At 34.6% G+C, this 12,564-nt stretch overlaps 3 protein-coding genes across 4 annotated transcripts; all 3 read right to left on the bottom strand.

The window, feature by feature from the left end:
• Positions 1-1,380: 1,380 nt before the first annotated feature.
• LOC135834415 (uncharacterized) lies at positions 1,381-3,944 on the bottom strand. 2 transcript variants are annotated; one of them, XM_065348281.1, is made up of 6 exons: positions 3,787-3,944; positions 3,548-3,697; positions 3,314-3,461; positions 3,111-3,225; positions 2,782-3,024; positions 1,381-2,725 (listed from the first exon to the last, which is right to left on the bottom strand). In XM_065348281.1, exons 1-6 carry the CDS (start codon positions 3,845-3,847, stop codon positions 2,696-2,698), a joined length of 747 nt encoding a protein of 248 aa, XP_065204353.1. In that variant the 5' UTR covers positions 3,848-3,944; the 3' UTR covers positions 1,381-2,695. The 2 variants fall into 2 exon arrangements, with proteins under 2 accessions (XP_065204353.1, XP_065204352.1); XM_065348280.1 differs by having other exon boundaries at positions 1,381-2,709.
• A 3,593-nt stretch (positions 3,945-7,537) lies between these two features.
• On the bottom strand, positions 7,538-9,488 carry LOC135834412 (uncharacterized). Its single transcript, XM_065348277.1, has 6 exons — positions 9,309-9,488; positions 9,068-9,217; positions 8,837-8,984; positions 8,640-8,760; positions 8,321-8,563; positions 7,538-8,233 (listed from the first exon to the last, which is right to left on the bottom strand). The coding sequence occupies exons 1-6, from the start codon at positions 9,370-9,372 to the stop codon at positions 8,084-8,086; spliced, it is 876 nt and encodes a 291-aa protein (XP_065204349.1). The 5' UTR covers positions 9,373-9,488; the 3' UTR covers positions 7,538-8,083.
• Positions 9,489-10,434: 946 nt separating this feature from the next.
• Positions 10,435-11,796, bottom strand: LOC135834413 (carbonic anhydrase 7-like). The gene is made up of 6 exons (XM_065348278.1): positions 11,682-11,796; positions 11,461-11,610; positions 11,231-11,378; positions 11,040-11,154; positions 10,714-10,956; positions 10,435-10,627 (listed from the first exon to the last, which is right to left on the bottom strand). Exons 1-6 carry the CDS (start codon positions 11,740-11,742, stop codon positions 10,478-10,480), a joined length of 867 nt encoding a protein of 288 aa, XP_065204350.1. The 5' UTR covers positions 11,743-11,796; the 3' UTR covers positions 10,435-10,477.
• Positions 11,797-12,564: the final 768 nt, after the last annotated feature.

Raw genomic sequence — 12,564 nt, 5'->3', positions numbered from 1 at the left:
ATGAAACTTTGAAACTCCAGAGTTCAAATTTAAAATCCTGGGAAAATTTGAATTTCGAAGACTTTCAAAACTATAAAAGGGATTGATATTTTGGAAACTTCTAAATTCTCAAACAACTGTGCAAATCAAAGGAAATTTTTTAACCTTTGAAATCACCAAGAAGATATAATTTTTTCCTATTATTTTCTTTGGAATAAAATTAGAATTTTATGGCAGAGGAAGTGACATACCTCCTGCTGAATTTACATTACTTTTGCCTACTAAAGTTGTATCGTTGGTACCGATTATGTGGTTGTTAAAATAAGTATTAAATACCTTCAAGATACACTGCAATCTTTCAAGGTGAGTTGATAATCAATAATCGCAACAAAGCAAGTAAGTATAACACTACTTTTTAAAAAGTGTGAGGGGACATATGCCTTGCAACTCTTAGGTGTTGCCACATATCATATATCTGTCCGCGTCTATGTGTAAGATTACTCCTAAAAGGAGAGATCCCTACTTATATCAGTGGGAGAGACTCCACCTCCGATCTAGCGAGATGCCAGCATCAAGCCTCGGAGAAACGGTAGCTCTCGCCACTTATATTAGAATCAGGGTTGTGCCGTAGAATACACCATGTAGAATACATGGACATTCTACGCGTAGAATAGCACATGTAGAATAGCCTGGAAATAATGTAAAATGCGTAGAATGCGTAGAATGTGTAGAATGCGTAGAATATGCGTAGAATAGGTAAATGTGCAGACAATTTTTTTTTCAAAAAACTTTATTTTTTCATTTTTTTAATCTTTTATTTTATAATTAGGTTACATAATCAAAAAGAAGATTCACATTTCCAATTTAATTTGCTGAACAAAATAGTTGAACTTTAATTTTTCAAATCACATTTTTGATAAATAAACAATATTTTTGGCTTTCAGATGGGTGATTTTGTCGCATTCTACGCATTTTACATCGTATTTTACGCATTCTACACATTCTACGCCTATTCTACGCATTTTACACATTCTACATCAAATTTTACGCATTCTACACCAAAATGTAGAATAGGTTATTCTATGCGTAGATACCCAACCCTGATTAGAATCAAGGAAGCCGAAAGTCCTCTCTAATATCAGTCCAGTCGTGTGGGTATTATCCGGTTAACCCAGCTCGACATCTGTCAAAGTGTACTTTTTGTCAATTACAAGAATATTCGTTTAATTTAATATTCTTAAACCTTTTATCGGTTAATTGTCAACACTACTGGCAGGTTATAAAAACAATTGTTATATATTCGTCGCGTTTCGTGTATTCTTTATCTACTGGTTAAGGTAAAGTGCTCGCCGCGTCAATAATAACATCAATGGTCGTAAGTATTCATCTTCTTCCATAAAATATGTCAATATGAATTTATTTACCTGTTATTATTAAGATACAAATAATTAATTATATCTATTATTTGTGGCGTAATTATAAGGTGTGTATTACAATTACATCAAATGCACGGAGTGTCTAATCATAGGTGTTGTAGTCTTATTATTGTGTTTATCTAGGCGCATAATAAATGTAGATAGGCAAAATAGTAGGTACTTCTACCCCTAAGAATAGGCTAATACACCCCTATGATAGGTCCTCGGACAGATCATAGACGGATTCATGTAAGCATTGATCAGATTAATGGTATTCGGCTAAAGCTATCCAGGCATATATACTTTACATCAGGTTCTAAGGTCTTTACATTGGCACCCTGCTAGTTATTTCTTCCTAGGTGTTTATTATTGATCTTATTCACTAAGCCATTAGTTCCGTTAATGTCTTTACAAAAGTGATCGTATGAGGATGTTTATTGAAATATTTCAATTTTCTGGACTTGAATAAGTATAGCATTTCGACACCTCACAACAGTAACACGGAGAAATTTTTACATGCATTAAGTATCACGACAACGTTATTGTAATAAGAAATTTTATTTTTCTGAATTTGAAAAAAATTTCCATTTTGGATCAAATGAAAATTTTGTGGAAAATAAAAGCACAACTATTATGAAAAATGGATAAAATTTTATTTTGCAATTTGAGAAGGAAAACATCTATGAAAAAATTTGATAAATTACTTTTTCAGAATTAAATTTCAAAAATAAGTAAATTATGAAAATAACGAAAAAATTAATTTGGATCATGTGTATTTTGAAGTCCAATGGTATCTATTTCAAAATACAAATTTTTTCTATAGGGAAATTGAAAAAAAGAAATGAAATGCCGCATCAAAAAGTCGAATTTTTCTTTTCAGGGTTCTGTAAAATAATATTGAGAAGAGAAAAATAGATAGGTACAAGTGATGAAATTTTACAGCACCTAAGGATGCACAATTTAATAAAGAAATCAGTTTTTTTTTTTAAATTTTAGTTCTTCTCGAATCCAGGTGAAAATGTTGTCCTATTTGTTTCTCGTGATGGTGATGTTGATATTGGTTGATGACTTGATGATCAGTTACCTATGTACCTACCTATAAATACCCGTATTTTCATCAGAATGTAAGTCGAGTAGAGCCCCAATTTAATATGTTGCTGGCTGCTCATGGAAGAGGAACCGTCAAGTGAAGTGGCCGAATTTCAAGAGAGAATCCTCTTGCTGCTTTAATTTCTCTGCCTTTAGCAGGATTTAATGGAGCTATGGTATTCAAAGGATTACCTTCCGTATCCAAAACGTTTTTAAAATCTGTAAACTGTGATAAGAGTTACCTAATGAGAATCATGCTTACCCTCGAGTTTCTCGAATAAACTCTCAAATTACTCACTTGTTCATAAGAAATGGAGCTATAAGGTGGCTGAGTTACAATTTGAGTTACATCGGGTGTTTGAGTTTTTGTCTCCGGATCGTACAAAGATCCTGTATAAATGAAATATGCGCGGTTCTTGACCAGGGAGTCGTACCAATCAAATGAAAATAGGGTGGAAATCGATGCAGCAGAGTTGGGGTTTTTTAGTTTACCAGTACGCAAGAGTTTTCCAAATGGATTGAAAGTTGGATTTGGAATATCCTGTTTCGAAAGATAATTTTTTAGATACGGATGTCCATGGTGAAAAAAGCGTACTCGTATAATGTTTTGAGAAGCGCTATACTTACTGTTACATCGACTGGTTGTGAGAGAACCAATATGCTACCAGGGTGTTTCTTAGCTTCTTTCAAACTTCCGTATTTATCAATGTTGGCGTATATATTGACTCCTTCGATGGGATATCTTTTCGGGACAGTTGTACAAGTGAGACAGAATTCAAGCTTTGCAATTGGCATAGTTCAGTGCTATCGACTTGACTTGACTTACCCACCTTTTACCATCGATGGTATGTCCACTACGATTTTTCTGCGATCCATTTTGATTTATTAGTAAATATCGTCCAGCTAAGGTATAAGTAACATCGCCATATGTGAATCGTGGTACGAACATTTCTTGGTTTTTTGGCAGAGGAAAACTGACTGAAAGAAAACAAGTTATGGTGATGAGATTTTGAGTACCTATTTTTCAACAGATGTGAAGTGGTGAGTTAAGTTTTGCGAATCACTTTCTTTTCCTGTATTGTTTACAATGGCAGAGGAAATGAGCGTGTTAGAAATGTCTAATGATACTTTCAGTAGATTTGAAGTTGGAGTAACTTGAGCTGTATCGATATTTATTGGAGAAAGCTGGCCCATAGATTTACTGGATCTACTAGCTATTGAAAAAAAATCATATTATGTAGGTATTGTAGGTAACAAGATGGGTACAAATGGGGCAATTTATGTACATGAAAAGTCTACTCACCGTTGGTACATTTTGCGATGATCAGCAGTGTAATATAAATAAACGAAATTTTGAAATTCATTTTTTCTAGTTCCTTGTTTTGCACGAATAGGTAATTTAATCATATAACTGCCGTTCAAAAACACAAGTAGGTAAGTACTAAATGTGTACGTATTTAAAATTTTGTTTGTTTTTTTTTTTTTTTGAAAAACAGCTGCGATTACTTCACTACTTTTTTATTTCATTTTACTTTTATTGTTATCTACGTTCAAGCGGTGCTTATGACGTAGAATTTTTCAAAATACATACAAGCTGCTGGTAGGCTATTGTAATGATTAGATAACATTTCGAGCGATTTGTGCAATTTGTGTAGGTGAAATATATCTTTTAAGGTATATTTTTAGTTTGTTTATTCGATAGCCAGGGTGGCGGAGCGGAACCAAACTGGAACGAACTTTTTTGCAGAGCAGAATGGAACTTGGAGCAAATTACAAAAAAATTACAGGAGCGAAACCCGAACCGAACGGGAATAAAAATATGGAATTATAACGCTCCAACCTCACAAAATTTCTTGACTTTCAATAATAGTTTTTCAAGATCATAGTGCGAACAACAGGCGTTTTTGCTGAAATTTTACCTCAATAGGTATTTTACCTCAATAGGTAAAATAGAAAATCATAGCAAAACATGGTGAAAGACATGAAATGTAAAATAGGTAAATACACAAAAATATGGCACAATCAGTGTTGCAAGAGTGCTGGTATCAGCACTCCAGAGGAGTGCTTTTTACTCCAAGCATATTCATCATACTGCACACTCCATTCTCCACTCCTAGTTTTGAAATTTTCTCATTATACTCACTCCTTACTCTGAAGGAACTGTCAACACACTCTTAATCAACTCATACTCAACTCCTTTCTCCTATCACATTTCATCATTTGTCATTATTTTTCAGGAATTATGATTCAACAGATATTGAGTGTTTGATTATATCCATGAAGGAAAGGTGTAAGACAGTAAGATGGTAAAAGTATATCAACAATTGATAAAATAACATCTTTGGCAATAACTAATGAGAAAAACAGTAAAATAAACAAATAAAAGAATTAAAAATATGTGAATAACAGCAACATTTTGATGTAATTAGTCAGGAAATTGGGGGAAAATAGAGGAGTAAGCAGTTTGACTTGGCAACACTCCTACTCCTTTTTGAAACGCTAGTTTGTGTGATTGCTCGTTTGTGCGATAGTGAAATTGTGTGATCATGCAATCGGGCAGTTGATGCAATCATGCAGTCAAGCAATCGTGCAGTTGTGCAATCATGCAGTTTTGCAATCGTGCAGTTGTGCAATAGGGTGGTTCAAAAAACAATAGAAAAAATTTTATGTTTTAATTTTTTGAGCTTACCCCCTAGAAGTGTTCCATTTGGTCTGAAAACACTTGACAAAAAATTTCAGGTCAAAAAAATAATATTTAGAGGTCGCGCATGAGAATTGAATGTTGAAAAGGTATGAGCGCGATGAGCAAAAACTTCCCACGGTTGCGCGCCGGGGATCGCAGCGTTGCGTCCCCTCGTTGGATCGAAGCAAATGTCAACACGTTATCCCCTCTACAATGTATGATAAGTAAGTCTAGTCCTTAGTGGGCTTTTTAAGATGTTATTAATGATGAGTCAATGACAATATTTTTCAATTCCGAAGATCACTGAAGGTGAAAATACATACAAAAGATTTGAAAAGTAAAGAAAAAAGTACAAGTATGAATTTGAGGTTGTATGTATTATTCTATTCATATCCAACTTGGAAACCAAAGGGAAAAAATTTATGGGATAAATTTACGTTGAAATATGAATATTTTATTAGATTCAACACTACAAGTTGATGTTTTATCAACTAGGCCTACCTACATATCAATTTAAGAGCTATGTATTACTTAGTAAAAATGGAATTTTTTGATTTCGAAGTTCCATAATTTGGGTTCAAATAAATTCTACAGCCGAAAAATTATAATCAATACTTTGGAATAGTTGTTTTAAAACCCCCCAAAAAATTGGTATAATTTAATAAGTTGTAGTGGGGATGCCACTCTCAGTACAGTTGAGTAGAATCGACCCCGTCGAGTTTCGTTGCATTTCCCACGGCACCGTCGTGGGAAGTATTGTGCTTGCGCGCGCTCTTAGCTCTCAACATTCAACGCTCCTGCGCGACCTCTAAATATTATTATTTTTCAACAAAATTTTTATGGTGACATTTTTTCATCAAAAGAAACAAAATTAGGAGGTAAGACCTTAAGATTTCAAAAAAAATGTTACATGAACCACCCTATTGTGCAATTGTGCAGTTGTGCAATCATGCAGTTGTGCAATCATGCAGTTGTGCAATCGTGCAGTTGTGCAATTGTGCAGCCGTGCAATCATGCAGTTGTGCAATTGTGCAGTCGTGCAATTGTGCAGTCATGCAATTGTGCAGTCGTGCAATTGTGCAGTTGTGCAATTGTGAAGTCATGCAATCGTGCAGTCATGCAATCGTGCAATCATGCAGTTGTGCAATTGTGCAGTCATGCAGTCAAGCAGTTTTGCAGTCATGCAATAATGCGGGCAGTTGTGCAATCATGCAGTTGTGCATCGTGCAGTTGTGCAATCATGCAGTTTTGCAATCGTGCAGTTGTGCAATTGTGCAGTTGTGCAATCGTGCAGTTGTGCAGTTGTGCAATCGTGCAGTTGTGCAATTGTGCAATCGTGCAGTTGTGCAATTGTGCAGCCGTGCAATCGTGCAGTTGTGCAATTGTGCAGCCGTGCAATCATGCAGTTGTGCAATCATGCAGTCGTGCAATTGTGCAGTCGTGCAATTGTGCAGTCGTGCAATTGTGCAGTCGTGCAATTGTGCAGTCGTGCAATTGTGCAGTTGTGCAATTGTGAAGTCATGCAATCGTGCAGTCATGCAATCGTGCAATCATGCAGTCGTGCAATTGTGCAGTCATGCAGTCAAGCAGTTTTGCAGTCATGCAATAATGCAGTCGTGCAATCGTGCAGTTGTGCAATCATTCAGTCATGCAATCATGCAGTCGTGTAATCATGCAGTCATGCAATCATGCAGTTTTGCAATCATGTGTTAGTGCAATCGAGCATTTGTGCAGTCGTGCAGTTGTGCAGTTGTGCAATTGTGCATTCGTGTGTTCATGAGTTTGTTCGTTTGTTTGTTGCTTTTCTTCATTCTTCCATCAAATGCAGTATCTTGCCACTTTTCTTCAATACCTTGTTCTTCTTCCAACTTGTCTTCCTTTTGTTTTTCTAGGTCTTCTCAGAATTTCCTTTGCATGTGTTTTGATTTTTGTGATGTCAAGTTGTTGGTATAATTCTGTGCTCTTCTTCAGGCTCTGCAAGACTATCTGGCATTTTGCAGCCAATAGCTTGTGGTCAGAGTTACGGTCAACACCAGGATATGCATGACAGTTCTTCACTGTGTTCTTGAATATTTCTTTTACAAGTATGTAGTCTATCTGGTTTCTGACTCAATCTCTATGACTGACCATGACCCACATGTATAATCTTCTTTCATGCTGTTTGAACCAAGTAGGTTGTGAACTATACAAGTACACCAACTCTTTTGTTCTGCTCTCCAAGTGCGTACCTCCCCACAATTTGGCTGCCATGATTGTTCCGGACTTTGGCATTGAATTCTCCCATCAAAAAACACAACATTGTTGTTTTTCAAGCAGCTCATCACTTCTTATAGATCATTGTAGAAGTTGTGCTATTTTTGTTTTCTGGACAACGTCATGAGGAGATAGGAGTAATTTGAAGGATTAAAAATTTCACCAGAGAGTTTTTAAACACACATTTGGGCAGTTTTGATGAAAAAATGAATTTTTTTGACAAAAAAAAACAAGATTTTCTAATAGGCAGTTTAGATAAAAGGCGAGATATTTTTGGTGGTTTTGACCAACAAAATTTTTTCATTAAAATTACTAAACAGATTTTTGTTGACAATTCTTTTTGGTTTTTTGAACGTAAGTTTTTTTTCTTTGGTTGGCAGTAATTTTGCTTTTCAAAAGTACTTTTGAAGTTTTGATGGATATCATGAGTTTTTATTTATTTATTTATTTATTTGTTTGTTTGTTTGTTTGTTTAGGTATTTATTTATTTATTTATTCATTTTTTAAAATATGTAGGTATGCATTATAATTTTTTGATGATAAGTAATAATAATGATAGGTAAGTAGGTAACTATAAAGGTAGTGATAGTGATGAACTGATGATATAATGATTTCATCAAAATAACCAGAACAGTCTAAAACTTTTCAGCTTCTTGCAGACTGCTCACGGAACAAAAAGAGTCACGTAAAAGGGACGTATTTCCAGGAAGAGTCCTTTTACTGCTTTGATTTCTCTGCCTTTGACAGGATATAACGGAGCTATGGTACTCAATGGAATGCCATTATTATTCAAAACATTTTTAAAAGCTGCAAACTGCCATAGAAGTTGATTACAAAATCATTTCACATGTGCTCCTTGATATTCCCAAATAAAATTCTTACAACATATGTAAGTACTTACTTGTTTATAAGAAATAATGCCATAAGGCGGTTGAGGTACAATTTGCGTGACTTCTGGTATTTGCGTTTTTGTCTGCGGATCGTATAAAGATCCGGTGTAAGTGTAATACGCATGGTTCTTAATGAGAGAGTCGTACATACTATATGCAAGTAGGGAAGAATATTTTACAGCAGAGTCGGGTTCTTTTAGTTCGCCCAAACGCAACAATATACCAAACGGGATAAATGTTGGATTCGGAATGTCCTGTATAAGAGAGAACCAATACTTTTTAGATGCTGGTAGATAGTAAAAATTGGGTGACTTGAAAAACATTACTTACACTTTCTATTACATCGACTGGTAGCGAGAGAACTAATATGCCATTGGGGTGTTTCTTGGCTTCTTCCAAACTCCCATATTTATCGATGTTGGCGAATACATTGACTCCTTCGATGGGGTATCTTTTCGAGACAGTTGGGTCGTTAAGATAGATTTTAAGCTGTACTTAGTTCAGTTCTGTAGGCTCTATGGACTTACCCTTTACCATTGATGGTGTGTCCGCTACGATTTCTGTGCGATCCATCTTGGTTTATTAGTAAATGTCGGTCAGCTTGTACATATGTAATATTGCCAATTGTTATCTGTGGTGTTCTCATTTCTTGTCTTTTTGTCAGAGGAGCTCTGACTGAAAAAATAGATCAATTTTGGTAAACGTGATTTTGAGTATTCATCGACAAACAACGCGATACGATAAGTTTTGAGAATCACTTTCTTTTCCTGTATTTATTGCTATGCCAGAGGAAAAAAAAGTTCTGGGAACGTCTATTGATATTTTCAGTGGTTTGAAACTAGGAGTAACTCGAGATGTATCGATATTTATTGGAGAAAGCAGGCCCACAGCTTTACTGGATCTCCTCCCTGTCAAAAAAAATCCAAATAGTGTTCAAGATAGACACAATTTAACAATTTAGGCAGGTATACCTAATATGTAAAAAGTATACCTACTCACCACTGGTACATTTTGCGATGATCAGTATTGTAATATAAATATGTGAAATTTTACAGAATTTCATTTTTACCTGTTTTACGTTACACACGAATAGATCATTTAATCATAACTGTCATTTAAGAACCAAGTACATAGATAAGTACATATCTATATGCAGGTATTTAAAATGTGTTTTTTGAAAAATACATACTCGTATATAGTTGCGCTTACTCTACTATTTTTCTATTTCCTTTTTTTCCTGGTAATCTTATCTCCCTACTTCAAGCGTTTGTTGTGACGTGAAATTTTTTTGAAATACAAGTTCCTAATTGGCTAATGATTAGATAACATTTCGAGTTTTTTGTGCAATTTGTAATGGAGATAGTTTGTTTAAAAGAAAATTTGAAATTGTCATATCATCGAATCTGATTCAGGTGGTAGGTAATAGGTATAGGTACACTAATTTAATTTCTTCTGAAGTATTATGTTTTCAGATGATCACCATTTTTGGAAATTGTTGGAGATTTTTCCTTCAGATAGGTCTACTTCAAAATTTTGAGAAAAAAACTGTCAAAATAATATACGTTCTTTGTAAAATGGCGTTTCCAAAAAAAAAAATGGAACCTTCCAAAATATTGAGATATTTGAAATTTTTTGGGAAAATAGGAAATCCTTGAAACCTATGAAATCTTTGGGAAATTTACATTTTTTTTTAAATCCTCAAACCTATGAAGAACAGCAGCATTTTGTAAATTTTTGTGTACTGTTTTGATTTAGGTACCTACCTGTACCTAGTTTTGTTCAGAATTGAGCCAAGAGATTTTTTTAGTTCAAAATTAAGAGAGTTTATTTCGAATTTAGTCTTTCTTGGAAAAACTATGCATTTATTTTCGACATCGATCAGTTTTTTCTTATGGTGCTTCAAAAGCTCCAGGTGCAATGGCGTTGCTAGGTGAATATTATTTTGAAAATTGGACCCAAAAGTTCAAAGAGAGGTGAAAAAGAATGGATCATTTGGATAAAGTCATCATCCAGATGAATTCTTTCGAGTTTTAAAAGCTCTTAAAAATGTGAAAAAATGTCAATCTTTTTTCTTAAATTTCAGCGTTTTATTTGCCATAATAATAATCAAAATAGTACCTAATGGTATATTCAAATTAGCCTTAAATTTCAATAGGGTTGCTGGCTGTTCACGGAAGAAAAATAGTCACGTCGAAGGGACGTAGTTCAACGTAGAGTCCTTTCACTGCTTCGATTTCTCTGCCTTTGACAGGATTTAATGGAGCTATGGTATTCAATGGATTGCTATCTGTATCCAAAACATACTCAAAAGCTGCGAACTGCCATAGAAGTTAAATAATTATATGTAAAATCGTACCCCAAGTGCTGTTTGAGATTCCTTAATAAAATTTTCAAACATACTTACTTGTTCGTAAGAAATAGAGCCATAAGGCGGTTTAGGTACAATTTGGGGCACCTCGGTTATTTGCGTTTTTGTCTCCGGATCGTATAAGGATCCTGTATAAGTGTAATAAGCACGGTTCTTGATGAGAGAGTCGAACAAACTAAATGCAAGTAGAGTAGAAAATTTTGCAGTAGAGTTGGGTGCTTTCAGTTTACCTGAACGCAACAATATACCAAATTGTATAAAAGTTGGATTCGGAATATCCTGTATGAAAGAATAGTTTTTAGATGCTGGTAGATACTTACCATGAAGAAATGGGTGACTTGAAAACATTAGCCTACACTTACTATTACATCGACTGGTAGCGAGAGAACTAGTAAGCCATTAGGGTGTTTCTTGGCTTCTTTCAAACTCCCGTATTGATCTATGTTGGCGAATATATTGACTCCTTCGATGGGATATCTTTTCGAGACAGTTTCATCGTTAAAAATTATTTTAAGCTGAACATAGTTCAGTGGTATAGGCTCTGTGGACTCACCCTTTACCATTGATGGCATGTCCGCTACGATTTTTGTGCGATCCGTCTTGGTTTATTAGTAAATATCGGTCAGCTAGTGTATATGTAATATTGTCAAGTGTTATTTGTTGTGAGCCCATTTCTTGTTTTTTTGTCAGAGGAAATCTGACTGAAAAAATATAACAAATTTGGTAAAGAGACTTTGAATATTCTTCGACAAACGACGTGATACGATAAGTTTTGTGAATCACTTTCTTTTCCTGTATTTATTGCCATGCCAGAGGAAAAAATAATTCTAGGAACGTCTATTGATATTTTCAGTGGATGAAAACTACGAGTAACTCGAGATGTATCGATATTTATCGGAGAAAGTAGACCTCCAGATTTACTGGATCTACTTGCTAAGGAAAAAAGTTCAAATAATGTAACAAGATGGACACAATTTAGCAATTTATGTAAAAAGTATACTCACCTTTGGTACATTTTGCGATGATCAGTAGTGTAATATAAATAAGTGAGATTTTGAAATTCATGTTCACTTTAACCTGTTCTGAGTTATACACACGAATACATCATAAGTACGAGTAGATAGGTAAGCAAGTATTAAAAATTTTCTGTTTTTTGAAAAATAGCTGCGCTTACTCGACTATACTTTTTTATTTCATTTTTTTCCTGGTAATTTTATTACCGACTTCGAGCGATTGTTATGTCGTGAAAATTTTGGAAACACAACTTGCTAATTGGCTATTGATTAGATAACGTTTCGAGGTTTTCGTACACTTTGTAGCGATGGCATATCATTTAAAGTATCAACTTATTAGTTTATATTCCATAGCACTGAAAATGTAGGTACCTAATTTAATTTTGTGACATTCAAATCTAGGTATCTGTGTAGATACTTTCGGGTGATTCATTGGGGGGGGGGGTGTAAGAAAATTTTACCCAAATTCACTGGAAAACTTTATCTTGAGATGGAAATCTCTGAGAAAAAAATGGAGGCCAATTCTTATTTTTTTTGTTGGTTTTCTGTGTGTTTTTTGAACTAAAAGAAAAACCATGGATGTACACTCTCAATTCCAAGTTTGGGGTGAAACCATGATCAAATCAGTTTTGGATTCCCAGAATTTGGCTCGCACTTATCGCACATTTAGAATTTGCAAAAGTATTTAAAAGGGCATTTGCAAGTAAAAATGGTAAAATTCTTCTATTTTAGGGTTTTTGAAATTTTTATCAAACATTTTTTTACATTTACTCTGAAAAGATTTTGGTCAAAAAATAATTCAATAAGGTATCAATGTTCATTGCCCACAATTACTGAAAAAACGTTTTTTTGGGGTGGGGGAGGGGGAAATCAT

Source organism: Planococcus citri, chromosome 2 (genome assembly GCF_950023065.1).
Source record: "Planococcus citri chromosome 2, ihPlaCitr1.1, whole genome shotgun sequence".
NCBI lineage: Eukaryota > Metazoa > Arthropoda > Insecta > Hemiptera > Pseudococcidae > Planococcus > Planococcus citri.
Note: the sequence above shows the minus strand (reverse complement) of the source record. Positions and strands in the feature narration are given on the sequence as shown.